Here is a 21,132-nt window from a genome sequence, read left to right as displayed (position 1 = left end):
GGCCAGGGAACCGCTACTGGATGCTCATATTCTCACAAAGGTCCACACATCCAACATGAAAGTCACATTCGTGTGTGCAAACATGAAACAGGGCAGGAGATGATGAACAGAAAAAGGATGAGTGAGTGACGAACGTAAGACCCAACCACTCACACACACAAATACCCACGGGGAACCACCCAGTCCAGATGCACATGAAAACCCCACTCAAAACCCCAGATGAACAGATGTAACTATAAAGCGTGTGTGTGTGTGTGTATTTGTGTGAGTGTGTGTGTGTGTGTGTGTGTGTGTTGGTCCTTTTGTGTGGCATGTGCACGTGCATGCATTTGACTGTTAATGAGTGTATGTGAGCTACAGTCACAGGAAGGAGTGTGTTGTGTAAGGGGTTTAGGAGGCTGCATGCCAACAGCCAGCTGACTGCTACAGCTACTGTCTATATACCACTGAGTGACACATGAGGAGAGGGAACCGTTAATGGGTGAGGAGGGGGGAGCATGGGATGGATTACTAGTCGAGGGCAGGCCGAGCAAACGAGGGAATAAGTAAAATATTTTGTGTCAAATTTTCCAGTGAGATAAACAAGATAAATAGGGTTTTTTCTAATTTTTTTTTATGAGCATTAACATGTGCATTTATTCTTTTACTTCTTGATATTAGTATTCTTTGACTTTAGATCACATTCTTGAGCTGGATGGTAATTTCATTCTACTGTGAACTTGTCTTGTGTCAATGACAACATAGGTAATCTTGATATCTTGATCTGATACCGTCACAATAAATTTGACAGCTGCTGGCATCATGAACAAAGGACCAATGTGTTACACAATTCTTACTTAAGTATGCTGGAGCAATCAATATTAGAGAGGTCAGATGGATGGGGGCCTCGGCTTTATGTATATCCCAAAACACTTTCTTCATTTCTGTCTTTTTGCACCAGTTGCCTTCAAGATTAGTTAACAATACATATATCTATTTTTATATATAAACATGTAAAAATGTAACATAGAGAGGTTTTGGATGGAAAGAGCATGTGGTGAAGGATGCAATAAAGGATAAATACAAGCGAGTTAATTATGGAATAAATTAAAACAATAAATTATGAAGACAGTAAGAAGAGAGGTGAGGAAGAGAAGCATGATGAAGGAGGGTACAGTCTGTCCTTCTGTGAGAAAGCGGAGAAGACGGGACACTCCACTTAGTCCAGAGGGGGACCAGCGAGCACAGAACAGTGGCTTCCAATCACCTGCAAGTTACAGGCTTCCCCCTGCGTGGTGAAAAAGTGGGTCAGCCCGAATCTCAACTGCACTGCAGCCAGAGAACTGATGGTGGCTGATGGAATATGATTTGACAGCTTGTGTGTGTGTGTGTGTGTGTGTGTGTGTGTGTGTGTGTGTGTGTGTGTGTGTGTGTGTCCGCTACCAGCAGACGGATGTCAAGGTCTCTCACTGTCACTGCTGAGAACGTTAGGAGCTTGACATTTCAGCACCAGGGACAGGGCCACTATCTCACACCTCTATTTCCGTTCACACATTTTGCCTGATCCGTTTCCTTCATCTCAGTCACAAACAACAACATCAGCATTTTTTCTCTCTACTACTGATAATGAATGCGACAGATCTGCTGAATCACCACACACTGTAATGGTGCCTCTAAAGCGTTCAACTCCGGTGCATTCAGCCTGAGTGCTTCATTCAGTTTCCGGAAGGTCCTGCTGTTTGAAGTAACAAGCCTCTCTGTTCTCTGCTCCTCTAGCACCCTCTACTGGTTACAGAGAGAACATGGATTTCTCAAGGCATCAGCTACAAATATTGGGTTTAGTTCAGTGAGAAGAGGTAAGGAGGGAGCAATAATAGCGGCGATTACTGTGAATTAAAACTCCTCATCTGACCTTACTTCTTATGATTACTTTAAAATAAAGACATTTAAAACTAATGATACAAAAGTGCATTTCATTGTTAAGTATCTTCAACATTTTATCAAGTTTTAAAGGTGTTTTTAGCACTTTTCATTAAAAAAAAATAAACAAAATGTGCATTACATTGAAAAGCAATAACAGCAATAACCACAAGGGCCCTAACCCCCAACCCACACGAGGCAAGACAATATTAAAGGGAACTGAGGAAATCGTAAATCTCATAAATCTGAAATGAGGAAACTAATAGAATGCTGGACGACATGAAAGAGAGAAATGGATAAATATAAAATATGAAAAGAGGAATAACTAATATGATAGTAAAGCCATATACAGTACGGTATATGCATGTCACTCAACAGGCACTGCTTTTAATTAGGGCAAACAAAACAGCATAAAATACAGGTTAAAATTGAAATGTCTGCAGGTCTGTATGTTTCACTTTTAGTGCTTTGCAAGACTAAAGCACTGAAACCTTTACAAACAATAAAGTGCAAGCAAATCTAAACGTCTACCAACAGCTTCTGCATTGTCTGACTTCTTGAGTCTCAGATTTAACTGTAAGTGTATTGATTAGCATGTTAGCTGATCCTCAAACAGTTTTTCTACACTTAACTGTGTATGTTCTCACGCAGTTTTTGCTTTATATCAATACTGTGACATTTTTGTACGTCTATGCATCAGCAAAACCTGATCGATGACCCCTGCTGATGCTCTCCATCACCCGTCCAAGGTAATGAGGATTAGAGGAAAACATTAGAATCTGAGGAAGTGTGTGTGTGTATGTGTTTCTCAATTTGGGTTTCAGATTACATCAGGGAGTGGGGTGGGGGGGGGGGGGCGTTGTCCAAAGAGAGTTGATGTGAGTCTCTTGTTTCTTACTGGTTTAGCAGATCTCCCAGATGGGGAGGGGTTAATGGTCTGCTATCCATTTTATAGATCCAGAAGCTTTTATATGAGCCATTAGGACTTGATGATAGACAGATATGAGAGACGCAGAAATCAGCACATGGATCCCTGCACGTGCCTCTTCATGCGCACACACACACACACACACACATACACACACACACGCACACACGCACACACACACACACACAGACACACACACACACACTTTATGATATTCAAAGATACCAACATCAAGTAAACGACCAAGCAAAAGAAGTGTTACTTTCTCAGTCAATTAAAATTAATTGATTGATCTTTAATATGCATTTGACCAGGGGTATCAACGTTTTTCAGGCCAAGGATCCCCAGACTGGTGGAGAGATGGAGCTGGGACCTCCATAGTATAAATATTGTATAAAATTGTGTTTTAGATTGAACTGGGCCTAGTGCCATCTATAAACATAGCTACTCTGTTATTGTGCATTTAATACTAAGCTATTCAAACAATACACAGGTTTATATATCCATGTTTTTATTTGAAACATGTGCAAGGTATAGGAGCTGCAGTGTGTGCATTTCTGACTGAAAGATAACATCTTCTGCTTCTATTTATGCGTTCACTACAATATGCTGAATGCATGTTAACGTGTAATTAAATACATTTAAATTTGTCTGAAATGAATTGGTTGAAAAAAATATATAAAAAATTGTCTATCAACCAAAAAGGTTGCGGACCCCCTGTTGAAGACCTCTGCATTTGAGTGTATAGCAAAGTGTGTTACTTGTTAATGGGCTTAAACAAACACGACCCCTGGCTTGTTTTTTCTACTCTTCTCTCTCTGCTCGTGTTTGTTTTGGTCATTATCGGTGTGGTTGTTTTGGTTGTTGCTGTTGTCGTTGCTGTTTATGATCCGTCTGCCTGCTAATGGAGCCACAGTGCTGACTCTCGGAGTTATGCCAGTGATGAGTGTCTGGCAGTGTATAATGCATCTTAATGGAGGAAGGATCTGTCTGTTTTCAGGTGACTCATTTAGAATTGGAGAAGCTCATGCATTTTTCATCAACAACAATTTTTCGACCCCGTCCCAACTGCTCCTCATTCGGGGAAATGCTAGTTTACATTAGTGCTGCTTGGTTTAAGTGATGCATTATGCGTAATGTTAACCTGGTAAGTGAGTAATTGAAAAGTCTTCCTGTGCAGAAATAAAGCAGTAGCCCAGATTCCCTCCTTCTTCAACAGAAGAGATAACTGGAGGATGAAACCAGAGACCCAGAGGCTTTCCATACTCTAATACATCTTCCACTGCGATCAAAACAAGTGCATCACTGAGTGGGTTCTTCTAAAGGCCGCTAGACGCAGTCCAAAGATGCAGGCGAGCATTGCCAACTTCTCTGCACATCCTCTCTTCCAAAGAAAGCTCAGGCCTCTGTAGTTACTTACACTTTGCACTTTGCATCATTTCAGACGCTGGCTTCATAATAAAGACAAGTCCAGAGAGGTGAAGCAACGTTTCTGTTCAATATGCACTCAAGACAACAGCAGGAGGTCTGCAGTGCCCACAGGCTCAGATTATGTACAGGCACGATTGCAAACACACACACGCAAGCACGCACGCACGCACACACACACACGCACGCACGCACACACACACACACACACACACACACACACACACACACACACACACACACACACACACACACACACACACACACACACACACACACACACACACACACACACTCTCACATCCTTTGCCCTTCGGGAAGTTAACTCTGGACTGCAGCTGAACCCTGCATCACATGACTGTGACATGGGATATAAAAATATTCTATCCAGTTTTTGTGTTAAGATTGATTTTCGCTCCTGAGGGGAAGTTGTGGTTTTGAACTCTTATTTATGAGCAGAGACTGACACTTTATACAGAACAAAACATGTAATAAATCGGAGGTAGATCAATTAGGTGATATGCCTCCACACTGTGCTTGCACAACCAGTAACCTGCATATCGATATATATTGAACCTTTGTCATATTGAAAATTATATTACCATAATTAATGATATTGCAGCGCTACTTTAAAGCACAGATTTCTACGGTATGCTGCCCATTGGAGAGGATCTTAATGTGAGTGGTGTGTTTGTAACATGAGATTCACAGTCTTCACTACAGCAGTGAGCTGTGTCACAAACATGTGATACTAAAAACACAATGAGCAATAAGAACAGACGTTTCCATTTTTCAAAAGTCGCTGTTTTTCTGCACTCAAATAGATAACATGCCGTAATTAACATAGGTCGGGGCCAACATTGGCCATGGCTAAACTGCTAGTATGTAAAAAAAATATTCCTTCGCTGAGACAAAAAATTATCAAGACCCAGAGAAGAGACAGTGATGCCTCGGCTCAGAGATATGATTTAAATGTCAAGTCATATTGCAGCCTTTTTTTACTGCTGAAGAAAGGTCATAGCTGTAAAATACACAACACATGATCTCCCTCTCTTTCTCTTTCTCTCTCTCTCTCCCTTTCCGTCTTCCAATCACAGTGTCAAATTTAATAGAGAGCGGGCGTTGCAGACGGTTCAGGATCCAGATAAGACCACACCCAAGCACAGGGAGTAACGGCACTGAGCCAGGGGTCTGTGGGTCTGAAATGAGCTGGGAGGGACCAGACAGAGTCCTGATGGGACATTTAACCTTCAAGTAGTCACAGAGAAAGTCGAGAAGACCACACCCTGCTGGACTAGAAGCAGCAACGAGCTGCTCCATTCATCCTTCGGTGTTGCTAGCTTTCTAACAACGCTGCCCATTTCCGTACACAGACAAGCAGCAGCCTTACACACAGACACCAGCACCATATTAACAGATTGCTTGCAGGGTTTGCTTTTTGCTCCATTAGGCCCACGGCTTGTTGTGAGAAGAAAAATAGGAGGACTCTCAAACAATCTCTCTGACCAGATATGCAGGGAAAGCCACCCGTTATATTTATAAATTTATTGTCCACTTACTGCAAGTGACAGTGGGTTTACATTACATTTTATGGGTTTATAAGTTACAACTAGTGGGGTGGGGATTTAAAGCCTGCTACCACCATCAATATCCGCCTCCTCTATATGATACAGGAGTGTTGGTGTGAAGTCGACTGCCTAATGGCCGTCCAACTAATTTAGGGCTTTCCCTCTTTTCCTCTTTAAAGTGCTGCCCAAGTTCCTCGGGAACACATGACGTCAGTTTGTCGTTCCTGGTAATGAGATGACAGAGAGGCCCCGGGCGCAGTGGGAAATAAACTACCTTATACCAGGGAAACCACAGCAGCATCATTGATGGGGAATGTTCAATGCACTGGTAAATGGTAAATATCTAAGCCATTCAATATGGTGGATGTGGATACAGGCACAGTCATGAGAGAGATTAGCGCAACACTAAGTTCTCAGCTACGAGACATTAATTTGGCTAATTAAGTAGCTAACCTTGAACTGTGGGTCAGATAGATGTTGGGTGAGTTATGAGATTTATTTCCCATAAAACCCCAAACTGAGTTTTAAGCACACGGTGTCTGGATACCAGAGAAAACTATATTAACAAAAAAAAAAAGATACCGTGGATACATGGAAGCAAATGGCCCAAATCGTCATTTCTTAAATCAGATTATTCTCCGGACCACAAACAGAGCAACCGCTCTCCCTGTTGTGTGCAGTTAGAATACCCATCCATCCATCTAGACCAGTTATCCTTTAAAGGGAAGCGGGGGGGAGTTAATTGGAGCCATTCCCAGCTGACTTTGGGCAAAAGAGTCAGGTACACCACAGGGTACAGCCTTGACTAGACTGGTCACAAAGAATCACAGGCCAACATACAAAGACATTCACTATTCACACCTCCAAATAATTAAGAGTCTCCAATTAACCTAATCCAAATCCGTATATCTGTGGGAGGAAGCTGCAACACTTTTAGCGTTGCTTAAACGATGGGAGAAGGTATTTCCACTCACTGGATTATCTCATGTAGCGTCAGATGACGAAGCATTTTGAGGCAGAAAGTGACGTCACATTTTTCCGGTTGAACGTATAATGAGTAATGAAGCGTGTGACCTACAATTTGCTGCATCACAGTCGTACCAGGGATGCTGTGTGATGCTGTGAGACGCTGTCAGAGGGAGAGAGAGATGTAACCAGGCAGATAATTAGTCAGACAGACACACATATAATAAAAGAGTGAGAGAATAACTCAGAGAAGAGGAAACAGATGTGAGTAGTAACCCACCCTGACGTCACCCACTGGGTTTGTGAAATGCTGTTCTTTTTTCAAGCCCGGAGTTGGCCCTTCTGACCAGCGCCATCTTGGTTTAGCTGCACCCATTGGAAAGTACAAGCTATCAATCACACGTCCCATACTTTATCGTCTATTTGAATCTACATGGAACCATCATTTACAAAAAGGACATCAGGCTGCATTTGGTGTCGGGTTCCCAACACCATGCTCCGCACCATGGGCGACCGGGCCTTTTGCTCAGCAGCGCCCCGCCTATGGAACGGTCTCCCTGACCACCTGAGGGCAACACAGACCCTGGACTCTTTTAAGACTGGTCTAAAAACCTTTTTATTCAAAAAGGCGTTCTTACTTTGAGTTTGAGTTTTAAGGACTTTGATTTTTGATTTTTTTTACTATGTACTTGTGGCACTCTGAGATTCTCGGATTAAAAGAGTGCCTTATAAATAAAATGTATTATTATTATTATTTTATTATTATTTAAACTAGCAAAATGAGACCACGAACACCTCAGGAAAATATTAACTGAGGTTAAAAATCAAGTGAGAAGTGGGGTAAATTTTTCATATAAAGTCTTTGAATATAAACATGTAATTATGAGTCACTCTTTACAGTCCTAGTTTGGGTTAGAAGCAAACCAGATGAGTTTGAGTTGGTGCACACGAAACATCTTCAATGTTAAGTGACCTAAGTGTTGTAGTAAATGTAGGTTTAATGAATGACCCTGGTAAAAAAAACTGGCATTACTGTGTCTTTTACAAGGTACTGCACTCTGTATGTGTGTGTGTGTGTATTTGTGTTTGTGTGTGTGTGGGTATGTTTGTGTGAGTTTGTGTTTAAGGGTGAGTGCTATGAGCAAAGCTATTCTCAACAACACAGCGAAAAGCTTTGACGTGTTTCCCTGTGAGAAATCCTTCACTTATTGAACCCCATCATGATTAGATGCAGCGGGGGGGGGGGGGGGGGGGGGGGGGGGGGCTACAAGAGAGAGAGCACACTTAAAAAAAAGGTGAGCTAAGCTTCTGAGAAGTCTATTGATCACTGACCACACCCTCCTCTCTCTCTCGCTCTCTCACTCTCTCACTCTCTCTCTCTGTCTGCCTCCGTTTCTCTCTGACGGGAACCCAGTTACAAGGCCATGATGAATAATTAACACCCAGTGCTAAACACCTGCCCTCGATGCAGCATGAGAGGTATAGCATGATTCATCTTAGGACAAGAAAGTGATTTGACATATCCTTCTTGCTCAAGCGTGCAGGAAGGATATGATATTTTTTTAGTAATTTCCCTATTTAAATCATTTGAAATGTGAAATGGCTTTCACATAAATGTTATTTTGAAGTAACTTGTAAATGTTCAATTCAGTTTAAATAATTTTGCATAATCGAATCTCCTTTCTTTTATTTTAGGTGTTGTACTATTCTATTTCCTGTCTCATATTTTAACAGTTTTTTTCCCCTATGTGTCCGAGTGTTTTGAAAGATGCTCTATAAATCAAGTCTTTAGAATAATTATTACATCCTGCAGCTGTGGCCATTCAATGCAGCCAGTGGCTTCAATGGCTTGAACAGTTGGGTCGTCCCCTTTAGACTTTCTCTGTGCTCAGACTGTCTTCTATGTAAGGAAAGCATGACATTAACATGAAGACGATCGTGATGATGATGACAAGTTGTGACTCATCAAGTGAAGCCATCTGCGCCCTGCTAACCAGGAGAAGACTGGCCAGTGTAAGTAGGTGTCACATATAACTAGGACACCCCAACTAGTCATGAGGTATCCCAAGCAGGATGTTGTTTGTAACCAAATATAGGCGAGTGCTGATGCTCTGTTTGGATCTGGGACAGGAATACCAGTGTATTTCTCACCACCCTATCACCATTACACTGTATGGAAACCCCTATAGATGACATCTACGGTGACCGTTGCTTGCATGTTGCATCAGAGCTGTTGGAGTTTCATACCTTATATGGCCACACATGAAGATGAATTTCATGGCATATTATTAATATATCAGTCAAGTCTTCAGATTGAATGCTACAGAACATATGGTTCAGATCAACAGAGAGCAGATGACACTCGGGTTATACCACATTTTGATTTTTTTTCATTGTGATTTCAGCTCCAGATGATATTTGATTATGGGGAAAGCTGCAAGTTCTCAAATATCAGAGGATGGAACCAGGAGACGTTGTTAATGATGCAGATTTGCTTTCTGTTAACTTATTGACGAACGGACTCATCAAAAGACGAACCTGGATTGATCTGTCCAAAAACCAAGAGTCTCCCTACCCTGTCTAGTGCCCCTGAGCAAGGCACCTTACTCCCCCAACATCTGCTCCCCGGGCGCTGTACATGGCTGCTCACTGCTCTGTGTGTCCTGCACACAGATGGGTTAAATGCCCAGAGGATAAATTTACCTACCATTGCATGAGTGTGTTGTGCATGTCTGTGCATGTTTTTGGTATAAATAAACGAATCTTAATCTTACTCTGACTCTGGGAATTTATGACAGGCCCTTCTTACAATTTTAAGATATTTAACTAATATCTCAACTACTCAACCCATTGATGGACAACTTTATACTTCATGTTGCCTTCATTCATACAAGTGAAAACTGTAGGGCTGCAATGAATGTCCAAATAAACATCTGTATACTAAGACCAAATGTCCTCTGATAATGTGATGGTCCATAGAAACACACTGCAGTACCAAGCAGGTATTCCACAAGCGCCAGTGATTATTCCTTAATGGAATTTGGTAACCTCCAGTAGAGGTCCTGGAGCGGTTGACTTACGGTCATCCACAGGTCTCTCACTTACAGCCAAGCAAGTGCTCTAACAGCTAGAGTAAATGCAGCTATTGAATGCTGGATGAGTATGTGTGTTTGGGTGTGTGCACTTGTACTGTATGTACATATACATCCCGTAAAACTGCTCCCACAAAGACTCCAACGAGTCCTATGTGGCATCATGCGGTGGACGGCAGATGTAATCACGTGTGGGTGTATCTGGGGCTGCAGCTGTCCAGAGGTAATGCAATGAAGGCCGTGGCTCCATTAAGACTCACTTCCTGCAGAGTCCCATCATACCCCTACCAGTGGAGAGAGCGAGACAGGCATACACAGGGGGGGGGGCAGAGGAGACGCAGGGAGAGAGAGAGGGTGGAAAACTAGAGATGGAAATGTCAACGGCTGCAGTGAAATCTGACCTCCTGGTACATCAGGACCTCGGTGTTGGGACCAGCGGTGGGGAGGAGGAGCGCAGGGGTGGTGGCGGGAGGGGAGGGGGGTGTGGAGGGAAATGTGAGATGAATAGAAATGACAACCAAGAAGTAAACTGGGGTAAGGAATCAAACCTCCTTATTCCGGCAGTAAGGAATTGAGACTGCCGAGAAAAGAAGATGGAAGACAAACAAAAAGAAAGCTGGGAGAGTTGGGGTTGAACCATGAAGTTCAAGGAAATGAGTAAGAAAAAGGTCAAGTTGCCTTAATTGTCCTAAACACAAGAAATCATCAGATGCAAGACTAGAGCCTTATTCCTTCATTATATTTTGCTGGATTCCGTTTGGGTCTGACAGTGACTGGCACGTCTCCACTGAAGCCTGGAGGTGCAAAGATTCCCCTGATCGATATCAGACGGCAGTGGAAATAAAATCCACTACAGTCCTGGGCTGATCCCTGCTAACTGAGCTGAGAGTATCCACTATTCACCCACTGGGAGGTGGACTGGCACAGTTTGAGGGAGTTAACACATAATGAGACCGTCTCTGTTTTGTTCAGATAGGGGGCGAAAGGAATCGCTTAACGCCAGCTTCTAAAAGCCCAGCGACGCGTGTTCACTGAGCACAGAGACATGGACACACAGACACTTGGCTACGATGAAGAATCTATTTTTCTCTGGGACAATCACACGAGACAGAAATTATTTTTAGACCAGAAAGTAAGAGCCCAGCATCACAGTGTCTCTCTGTCATTTTCTCTTTTTGGTTCACGTCTCATTGCTGAACCGAGCTCTATACGCCAGCATTGAGTTTCTTCAGATACATACCTTTGAATCTTTCCTAAACGATCAATTCATGTTTTGCTGCATATTTCTTCTGTCAAAAAGCTTCCACAGAATGAGTAACATCCCCACAGAATCGAAGAAAGCTGCATTTTTTCATGGCATCCAAACATGTACATGTATGTTTGTGCAGATATTATGAAATGGTGGTAGTCAAATGCCAAAGCAAAACAATGAGGGTAAATGGAAATTCGTGAAGTGGTGTTTAAGGTATTGTTTTAATGTTTTTGAGATGCAATGTTCTAATTCTGTTAACCAGGATATTTTGGAGACATTCAAATAAAACTATTTGAACATTGTCTTCCGAAGAAAAAAGTAACAACCCTCCACAGCAAGGTCGGTGGACCCTGAGAAATGAGTGTCTCTGGAAAGACACTAATTAAAAGGTATTTTAAATAAAACCAAATTAAATGGATCAAATTACAAACTCAACAGACAGTAGATTTCTTTGAACCAGTCATTTGGACTCAACAGACACCATTCTATAGAACAATTAGGTGTGTTTTTACATCAACACTGAATGAAATGACTGCATGTGTTGTGAAATGTGATGAGCCTGAATAATTTGCGACTTATCATCCGACTCTGCAGCTCTTTGAAGTCTTCCAGCCTCTCAGCTCACTGATGGAGTTAGACTGCACACAAACTTTACCTCAGTCCAATTGCTCTCATCAACCTCAACTCAAGAAGGGTTCTGATGCACCTGCTGTGTCCTACCCTTTCATCACCTTCCCATCGCCAAACTGCAGACACACAAAGTATCTATCTGGTGAAGAAACATCCATTGAGCTTTAGAATCAGAGATTTCAATCAAACCCCCAAAAGAGGGTGAATATTGGACTTGTATTTGAGAGGTGGCCAATAAAGGCCCTAAACAGCTTTTGGAATAATTTGTGTGATAAAACCTTGTCTTAAAAGTGTGTGCACATGTGCGTTCTTCCTGAATCTCCTGTTGCATCCTCTAAGAAGATACAACGTACACATCTTCTTATTCATCTTATTGGTATATGGTACATTGAGTGATGATCTCACACATTTTCCTGGCAGAGCACAACCTGGTCGCAACCTGGTGGGTGTGTCGGGCCTTAAGACGAAGACATAGTCAAAACACCGCCACCCCTACTTTTGTTTTCCAGTATGATTCCTGCAGTTTGGTTGTTGCTGTTGCTTGAGTGGGACAGACCAACCAGTAGGAGTCACTGGTAGAGTAACAGAGATCACACGATTGTTTATCAGTGCCGCCGCTTGTTATTGATCACTGGGGTTAATGGGGGCTCGGCTGCTCAGGACTAAACATGGGTCTCTGCAGTGGTAAGTGATATTCCCGTGTTCTACCCGGGTGCCTGAGTTAGTGTGGAACCTTAACAAGCGAGCTCCATCCACGGCCAAAAACGACTCTGTACCTTAGTGGTGAATCGAAAGGAACACATGCTACCGTGTGCCATTTGTGGTGCGTTAGTAAAACGTGTTTATTCAAGTTTTTAAAAAGCGTATCAAATCAATGTGATACCTGAGACGCTTTAAGCTCTGCATGTACATAGATTCAGATCAAATGCTGAGTATTGAAGAGTATGAAGATGACAGCTGTGTTCAAAGATGAGCCCAAAGTGGGGCCCCACCTCTTTTAAGAAGAAGTCTCCGTTACACTTTCACTACAGAGAACAAACATCACAGATGCCTGCAGGACTTCATCATTTTTCTGTTCGCCGACAAAAACAAACAGCTATTCCTGTTAGTGCATGACGTGTCCACTTAATAATGTTTGATTTTTCAAAGATGATAATACACAAACTTCTGATTGCATCAAAATATGTGAGCTCAGTGGCCCCACCCTGGAAGAAAAGACGAAAAGTGTGTGTCTATGTGTGTATGTGTGTGTGTGTGCTAGTGTGTGTGTGTGTGTGTGTGTGTGTGTATGGCACTCGAGTCCATTACTGAAATCACATTAGCCTGAGCGAGTGCACTGACACAGGAAGCACCCATCTACCATCTTCTGACTCACTTTTACTCAAACACACACACACAGTGGACTGCACAATCTAATCTAGGTTGGTAAAACTTAACATTAATCTTCCTGTTAAAATCATACATTGGTGAAAACTGACGTACGGATGAATACACTACATACTTGTTTCCAATTAGGCTGATATCGGTTGTGACAGTGGATTTAGTTTAATTTGTACAAGCGCACCATGATCTGAGAAATATGAATATTTTAGGTGAAGAGGAGAGGAGAGGAGAGGAGAGGAGAGGAGAGGAGAGGAGAGGAGAGGAGAGGAGAGGAGAGGAGAGGAGAGGCGAGGAGAGGCGAGGAGAGGAGATCTTAATACCAGAATTTCAGTTCACTCAAGGACAGAAGGACTTGCTGGCAAAACAGCCCAGCCCAGTGGACTGAGAAAGCACTTAGTAAACACACACACACAAACAGACAAACACACAAACACACACACAAACAACCACACACACACACACACTGCATAATACTGTATGAATCTACCAATGTATGACAGAAACCACATATTCATCTTCACGAGACCCCTACACTTGCACCATGTCCCTGGGTAGAAGGTTAAACTGGTCGCCGCCCATGGGTGCCCACCCTGAACCGCTCCGTGTAAACAGTGCACCTGCACAGAAGTTGTAAACACTCAGTGGGGCCTGTACCAGTAACCAGTGGAGTCAGTGCAGGCCTGCTGCTGTTTACGTTGACGGCCTTAACAACTGGCACCACTGGGCTGTTTTCTCGCACTGTCACTGGTCTAAACATCCTCTCTGCCCAGCTCTGCCTCCATCAGCAGCGCGTTCAAACCCAGTTCTGTGCAAATCAGAGACAGATCACCAGTGCGCCAACGCCTCTGCCTGCTCCCCCCGGAGCGCACAGCATCAGCAGCGGGGTGAAGGGACGGAGGAACCGGGCAATGCGGAGAAGGAGGCTGCGGACACACGGGACACCCACCTGCCGTATACGGGCACGCTGCAGCGGCGCTGGAGGTCCTCCCTCCGGGGACGTGTTGCTGGAAGAGGCCATCTTCAAGTCACGGTCGGAGCCGCCGCCCCTGGACAGACTTTCTTCCGTGCTACTTGACATCCTGTCTCGGGGGCTGCTGCTGGAGGAGAGGCGGGCAGCCAGGCTCCTTCTGCGGGGTGAGAGGTGGTACTCTGCGCGGGGGCCCTCACTGTGCACAAGGCTCGCCGGTGCCCGGGATCATTCTGCGGCGACAGAGTCCGTGTGTGTTCCTGACGTTATGGAGGCGGGTACAGTGGTTGTGTCAGATTGTCAGAGCTAAACAGACACAAGCGCTCCTCCGCTCAAGGATGCTCCCGGTGTGCTGCTATAGCCTGCGCGTGCACGTGCGTGGCAGCGGGAGCGCGCTTCACAGGCGCTTCCCCGAAACTCCGCAGGATCCATGCTGCCTTCAAGGACCGTGGGAGAAGATGCTACCGCACCTTTATTGGGTTAATCATTCCGAAAAACTCAGTTTTATTTTAAATTTACACATAAAAATACGACATGCAGCCCGTAGTTAAAGTTGCATTATTATTTTGTGATGATCTAAAGCAATAATTCAAGTGAGAAGAGGCCTGTGTTTTATACGTGTGTCCTTATTAGTCATTTTTAAACATACTATTTATATATAAACGTAATTGACACAGAAGGTTTGCTCATTAACTCCTACCACTGAGCAGAACAGTGCTCCAAAATGTCTTACAAAAATAGAACTCCTGATAAGAAATATAACAGGACCAAAACATTGGAACAATAGTACCTGAATGCATTCTCCAGCAGTGGAACTCCTCTGTTTTGCTTTGCACCGCCCCCCCCCGTGCCTATGCAGCAGCACAGTACCCACCAATCATTTCCACATTGAGTGAGCATTGTTTGAACGTCTACTCAAGACGTTGAGTTCACGGCTCATAAATACTTACTAAATTAAAGATGTGCGGCATCCTGGATTGTTCTCATGGTCACACAATAGTCACATGATCTTTGTTGTGATAAAAGAAACGACTTTAATCATCAGTTCATAACAGGAAACAATCGTCCTTCTCAATCTCAATAAGGCATCAGATTTTCTTCCAACCTGGTGACACGAAATGTAAAACACTGTGTTAAAGGCAGAGACCTCCTGTATTTACAGTCACAACACGTATGTGTCAGGGCAGCATATGGTAGCAGACAGGTATAGGGGAATCAGAGGTTTGAAAAGTATCGAAGAGACTTCTGCTAATTATCTCCACCAAGGAGGCTATATTTTCAACACTGTCCATTTGTTTGTTTCTTTGTTGTCAGCAGGATTATGTAAAAACTCCAGCAAAGATTCCCATGAAACATGGTGGAAGGATGGGACAAGGGCCAAGAAAGAGTCCATTAAATTCTGGCATTGATTCGGAATAATGGGCAGACCCTGGAATTTTGTACCGGCTCCAGACAGGAAAATCAACAGTGTGGTCCACGCTGATGAATGATAAAAGGAAAATGGTTAAATGTTAAATCATCACTGCCCATGCAGGCACAGCGAAGTAAGCTTACATAATCTCCCTCTTTAGTATTCTTACGCCCTCACCTCGGCCTGGGTCTCCTCACTGAGCTGCACATTTAATGGAAGCTGACAGTGAAAAAATCAATAGCAATGTCTTGGAGACATATTAAAATGAGGCAGGACGCGAGGAGAGGAGCGTGAAATGGAGAAAGAGGAAGTCATGTTAAACTGTTTAGATCTGGATTCTTCTGTGTGAGCCGACAGTGAAATCATTTTTCTTCGTGTCATATATTATGATAATCTACTGTTTCTCTAAAATGGCTGAGTGCAGGATGACAAAATTGAAACAGTTAATAGTTAAATGTAAAGTGTCAACTTATTTTACATTAATTTATTTAAAAAGCATATTAAATCTGGAGCATGGGACTTCCAGGAATAAACTTTTCAAAGGCAACTGAATGTTAACGTATTGTATTTGAACACTAATTTCCACCTGGGAAAGAATGTTATAATTATCTGGGTAAAACACAGAAATTGCCCTTTTGAGAGGCATTTGTGTAACTGAATGATGTTCCCATCCAGAAGAAGAGTTCAGAATAAAAAAAAAACAGCAACGGAAATGTCACTTGGTATAAATCATAGTCCGTATCGTTACAGTGTAACCGGTCTTTTCAGTCTATGGTTGTACTTACACTTGTCCAGGGAAAATTAGGCATATAATGTGCGTTTTTGAAAAACTTCACAAAATGCATGATACAAGCATTTCTATTACTTTTCACTTGGAAAGTTGATAGATATATATATATATATATCCTGATTGCTGTATGGTGCAACCCAACACTGCTTATGTTATTACATTGTTCTCTTTTTTTACAGAACCCTAGAAAGAATTGGCATCTTGCATAAGTGTTGATGGCTAACGACTGTAACTTGACTATGGGAAACACTGCCCTCTATCTATAATGCATGATATGAATCTAAAGAAACAACTGTGTCATAATAGCGGTTTTAAAAGTTACCTATATGTCAAAACATGAAATACACTCTGCCTGGATTACACGCATCTTGAAACAAAACTGTTGTATGGTGTTCACCAACTGGTGCACAACCTACTGTAGATGTACACTCATTGGTTTAAGTGTTCATTGAGATTCAGTCGACAGGTAAAAATATAAAAATATTTTATTAGACATCTACCTTTTACAAACAAAATGTCATTGAACTGGTTCCAGTCAAGACAGCAGCACCAAAACCACCAAGAAACATGAATAATGACAAACAGACAGAAGACACATGGTGGGAAAAGCTTATAAGAACAAGAACTGAAATGATCTTCGGAGTGTTTCTAATGTGCAGAGAGTTGGTCCAGGTTGTCATGGCTACGGCTGGAGAGGTGGGCCTCCAAAATTTCCCCAAATAAATTTCGTTTCAGCAAGTTGTAGGCCATGGGCAGGAGCTGCTTGATTACCTTGTGAAAATACTGACAGGACAAAAATAAACTAAATCAATAAACACATTTATTCCAAACACCCAACTGCAAAATTACTTTGATACTTTGTACACAGGAAAGAATATTTGGTTCTGAGTTGGTTTTGAGACTTACATGGGATCCGTAACAGAAGAGGTCTATTCCCAGCTCATAACCCATTCCATAGTCACACTCATCATTGGCAAACTGAACAAACGTGATAATCTCCTGGAGAGGTCCAAAGGCTTTGACGCGCTCTTCATCATTCCGCGCGTCAGCAATGGCCTTGCAGATCTTTTTGAGAGCAGCTAGATACAAAAGAGGAAAAAATAACAAGTCACAGATAATAATTGAAATAAAAGGCACAGAAAAGGAATGAAGGTCGACTGTTGAAAGACTGAATTCCAATTTAAACTAAATAAAAATAGCTTCAAGTGTCATACCACTTTTGAGATAAAACTGTTACATCCAAGTTTTTAGTCCATAAAACTGATTACACAAAAATGTACAACACCAAAAACGAATTTGGTACAAGGCACCTTTATTATCACCAGTTTATAATATTATATATATATATATATGTATTTAATCTCACCATCTGTTTCTGGAAGTTCTCTGTATCCTACATCATTCTTGTCTACGGGGACAACGATGCCAGCACCGTGGAACGTCTTTGTAACCACCTGGAGTGTAAACACACAAATATGACAGTATTGAACTAAAACAACTGCATTGACTTCAAGTTGCAGTCCAAGGGACAAAGTAACGTATAAAGTGAAAATCAGTTGAGTTACCAGTGAGTTTGAAAAATCATTATATAATACATAACAATACTATTTGCTGTGAATTACCCTCTTGTCCCTCTGCTTCATGCCTTTGGTTTTCTGCTCTAGAGACAAGCCCAGTGTCTCTGCCCTGTCTCTCAGCTTTGCCTCCAAGTTTCCCAAAGCTTCTCCCCCTGCCTTCTTGTTGCCCCTCTCTTTCCTCTTCCGCAGAAGAAACAGGCTGATACAGGAGAAAACAAAGGAATCAAGTAGGTAAGACTCATTCTGCCCTGTTACCACACATTAAAATATAGAAAAAAGCTGCCCCTGGCAGCTGGATAAAACCTATACAGATCGTAATTTATGTTAAACCTTTGTAATCAGGCACCATAAACTTATTACAAGAATATTAAGTGTTTATGTGTGGTGATAGGTAAATATGTGGTTGTTAGTACTCACAGGACAGCAGCAAACAAGTTGTCCCCCATCTGGTTTATGGTGAAGCCCTTCTTGGCTTCATTCTCCCCAACAAACGAAGGGAGGGAGTCTGGAGTGTCTCTGGTGGACAATAAAATCCAGTGAGAATGAATCAGAGCAAATCATATTCATGTTTCTGTAACAACAACCCCTCACTAGCTTGAGCTGGTATGGGAAACTGTTCGTAGGCTAAGTCAAGAGTCCACAAGTGGAAGTTACAACATTTCAACAATAGCACTGGCTCAGAATAGATTAAACACTTTCATGGGCTTCTAGTGGGAAAGAACTGTGATGTACCTGAAATAGCCGATGTGATGCTGGCTGTCCTCACATCCCTGTAGTAAGGTCTGAAACTCTGGTGGGTCGTAAATGTACCTCCAGTGAAGATGGAAGTTCGGCTGAGGATTCTTTGAGCATTTGTGAGCTCCAGACAGAATGTCAAACGGACCAACCAGCTGCAAACCCAGAGTTTCTTTCAGTGCACCTTAAAAAAAAAAAAAAATTTACATAAGTCCAGATATTAACTAAACATCACAATTTTCCAGAGGCCAAGTTGATGACATCACGTCTTTTGTCATCGCTGCCCAACAGCTTTCAAAATTTTCAACTTATCATCAAAAAACAAAACTGAGTAATAACAAAAACTTTTTTTTAATAGAATAAATGATAATTGACTTTCATGGACTGGCAGAACTCATAAATACCTTAGACAGACCATGAAAGTGCTCATCTGTGCTAAACTGGCGAATACAAATCCATTATCAAACAAAGACACTTGCGTGAAGACCAGTAATCAGCCAAAGATTCTAAGACGATGGGTTAGTGCAGAGTATTTTTCTCACAATCCAGACCTTTCATTGGCTGAGAATCACTAAAACCAGTTGCTCCATCCTGTTTACTCTACATCTACATACAGAAGATTTGATAAAATGTCAGATGTACCTTCTGTCCTCTCAGTAGCACTGAAACAAGACCTGCTGGTAGTGTAAAGATCTTACCACGGGGGTCATCAGGAAAAAGCTGCTTACAGAAATCCCAGAAGTGGTAAAGGTCTTCTGGCATTTGAAGCTTGTACAGACGCACCATCTCATCGCGTTGCCCTGAATCGACCTTTGACAGCGGCGCGGCGTCTGGCTCGTCACTACGGGCTTTCTTCAACTCTCCATTCCCTGCACCTGACTCCTAAAGAAACGTATCGTAGGAGAAACAGCCACATTGTATTTAAAGTTGACAGGTGTATTTGCTATAGCTAATGCGACAGTACAACAATGCAACAAGCCAACTGGTACTTTGTATCTCCCACATCACAGTACATCATAAAAAATTGGAGTTGAGCCAAAGTGATTCAGTCATAGCAAAGGAAAGCATTTCAACATGGATACAACTTTCAGACGTTAAGTGAACACAACGTAGAGCGAAAAGGCAGGAAGCAGAAATGCAGGGGAATACTGGACGTCAATCGAGTCATGAACTTGCCCTGAACTTTATGAATGAAGAAGCCTGACGGTCTGTGTTAAATGATCTGTATTTTATAACATGACAAGAAACACAAGTTGAGGCTTTAAAAGGTCCACTGTGTAAGACTTATGTGAAAGGGATCTATTGGATGAAATTGAACAATGAACATAAACTGTTTCCACTAGTGTGTCTCATCCAAATTGTACGAATTGTTGTTTTCTTTACCCTAGAATGGCCCCTTTAAATATAAATACTTTATATTTACATCTTGAGTGGATCCTCTCTATGGAGGCTGGAGCCATTTTTTCTTACAGTAGCTCAGACTGAACACCTTTTCATCCGCAGTTTACCCCAGGTTGTCTCTCATGTTTGGAAGGGGAGGGTGAGGTGTGTGTGTGGGTGATGGGGGGGGGGGCTAACACATGCAACTTCAAGTATAAGTCCTACACACTGAACCTTTAAACTTTTCTATAGATTTGTTTCATTAATGTTCAGGCACTGGCTTTAGGTTTTACAGGGCAGCAAACCACGACTCATGAAGACGTGTTTTCCTGCAGCAGACCAAAGAGAGGTAGACGTGACGCCAGCTCACCACGCTACAACAAACACACTGCTCTGGCTCATCAAACCGTTATGATAAAAACTGCCGATCCAGTGAAGGAGCAGGTCTGCAGGCTGCCATGTTGTCTGACTGCTGCTCACACACGGCGGCTGCAGCCGTTCAGCCCGCAGCGGTGAACACAGGCTGCTCTCCCCCGACACCGAGGCTCGGCGGCCCGCGGCGCTTCAGTCTGATAACCCCGGGTTTTCAAACGGACATCCCCGCGACCCCACCGAGCAGAGAGCCATTACCTGACTGGATCTGGGTTTTCTTTTCGCGCGCCCTGTCATGTTTCTTCCTCTTGTCCTTGCGTCCGCCTCTTCTTCTGCAGGTTGTGAGGCCGCGGCCCCCGGGCCACCTTAAAGCGCTCCACCGCCCCCCAGAGGCAGGGGATGCTAACTGCACAATTGAAGAATCCTTTTTCCTTATCAGTTTACACATTTCATGTGATCCTTCTGTGATTTAATTTAACCCACTGGCCAGAATCCACAGACAGAAGAAATTAGTAAATGAATGCTGCCACTCGGCTTCTATAATAAACCAAAAAAATGTAACCACATCACTCCTGTTTAGAATCCTCACACTGGCTGTTGGTTTATTTTAGGACTGATATACAATACAATTCATGGTTTTTATTACTTTAAAAACCCGTGCATGGACTTGCCACTCCCTATGTGTCGACCTATTATCTTCCTACGAGCCAGCACACAGGGGCTGATGCTTAGTTTACTTTAGTTGTGTGGAAGA

The 21,132-nt window shown here is 42.7% G+C and overlaps 2 protein-coding genes across 4 annotated transcripts in view; both read right to left on the bottom strand.

Moving 5' to 3' along the window:
- LOC133953473 (ankyrin-2-like) overlaps positions 1-14,412 on the bottom strand; it is a 75,101-nt gene extending 60,689 nt beyond the window's left edge. The window contains exon 1 of one of the 2 annotated variants that reach the window (XM_062387395.1): positions 14,093-14,412. In XM_062387395.1, the coding sequence (XP_062243379.1) occupies positions 14,093-14,224 (132 nt within the window). In that variant the 5' untranslated portion in view covers positions 14,225-14,412. The remainder of the gene's footprint in view (positions 1-14,092) is intronic. The other variant, XM_062387396.1, reaches the window with a different exon arrangement.
- A 2,369-nt stretch (positions 14,413-16,781) lies between these two features.
- On the bottom strand, positions 16,782-20,727 carry LOC133953162 (histone PARylation factor 1). 2 transcript variants are annotated; one of them, XM_062386950.1, is made up of 8 exons: positions 20,637-20,727; positions 19,325-19,508; positions 18,624-18,810; positions 18,309-18,407; positions 17,937-18,090; positions 17,681-17,768; positions 17,221-17,393; positions 16,782-17,097 (listed from the first exon to the last, which is right to left on the bottom strand). In XM_062386950.1, exons 1-8 carry the CDS (start codon positions 20,673-20,675, stop codon positions 16,963-16,965), a joined length of 1,059 nt encoding a protein of 352 aa, XP_062242934.1. In that variant the 5' UTR covers positions 20,676-20,727; the 3' UTR covers positions 16,782-16,962. The 2 variants fall into 2 exon arrangements, with proteins under 2 accessions (XP_062242934.1, XP_062242935.1); XM_062386951.1 differs by having other exon boundaries at positions 19,355-19,508.
- Between the last annotated feature and the right edge of the window lie 405 nt (positions 20,728-21,132).

The sequence above is a fragment of the Platichthys flesus genome, chromosome 5, assembly GCF_949316205.1.
Source record: "Platichthys flesus chromosome 5, fPlaFle2.1, whole genome shotgun sequence".
Taxonomy (NCBI): domain Eukaryota; kingdom Metazoa; phylum Chordata; class Actinopteri; order Pleuronectiformes; family Pleuronectidae; genus Platichthys; species Platichthys flesus.
Note: the sequence above shows the minus strand (reverse complement) of the source record. Positions and strands in the feature narration are given on the sequence as shown.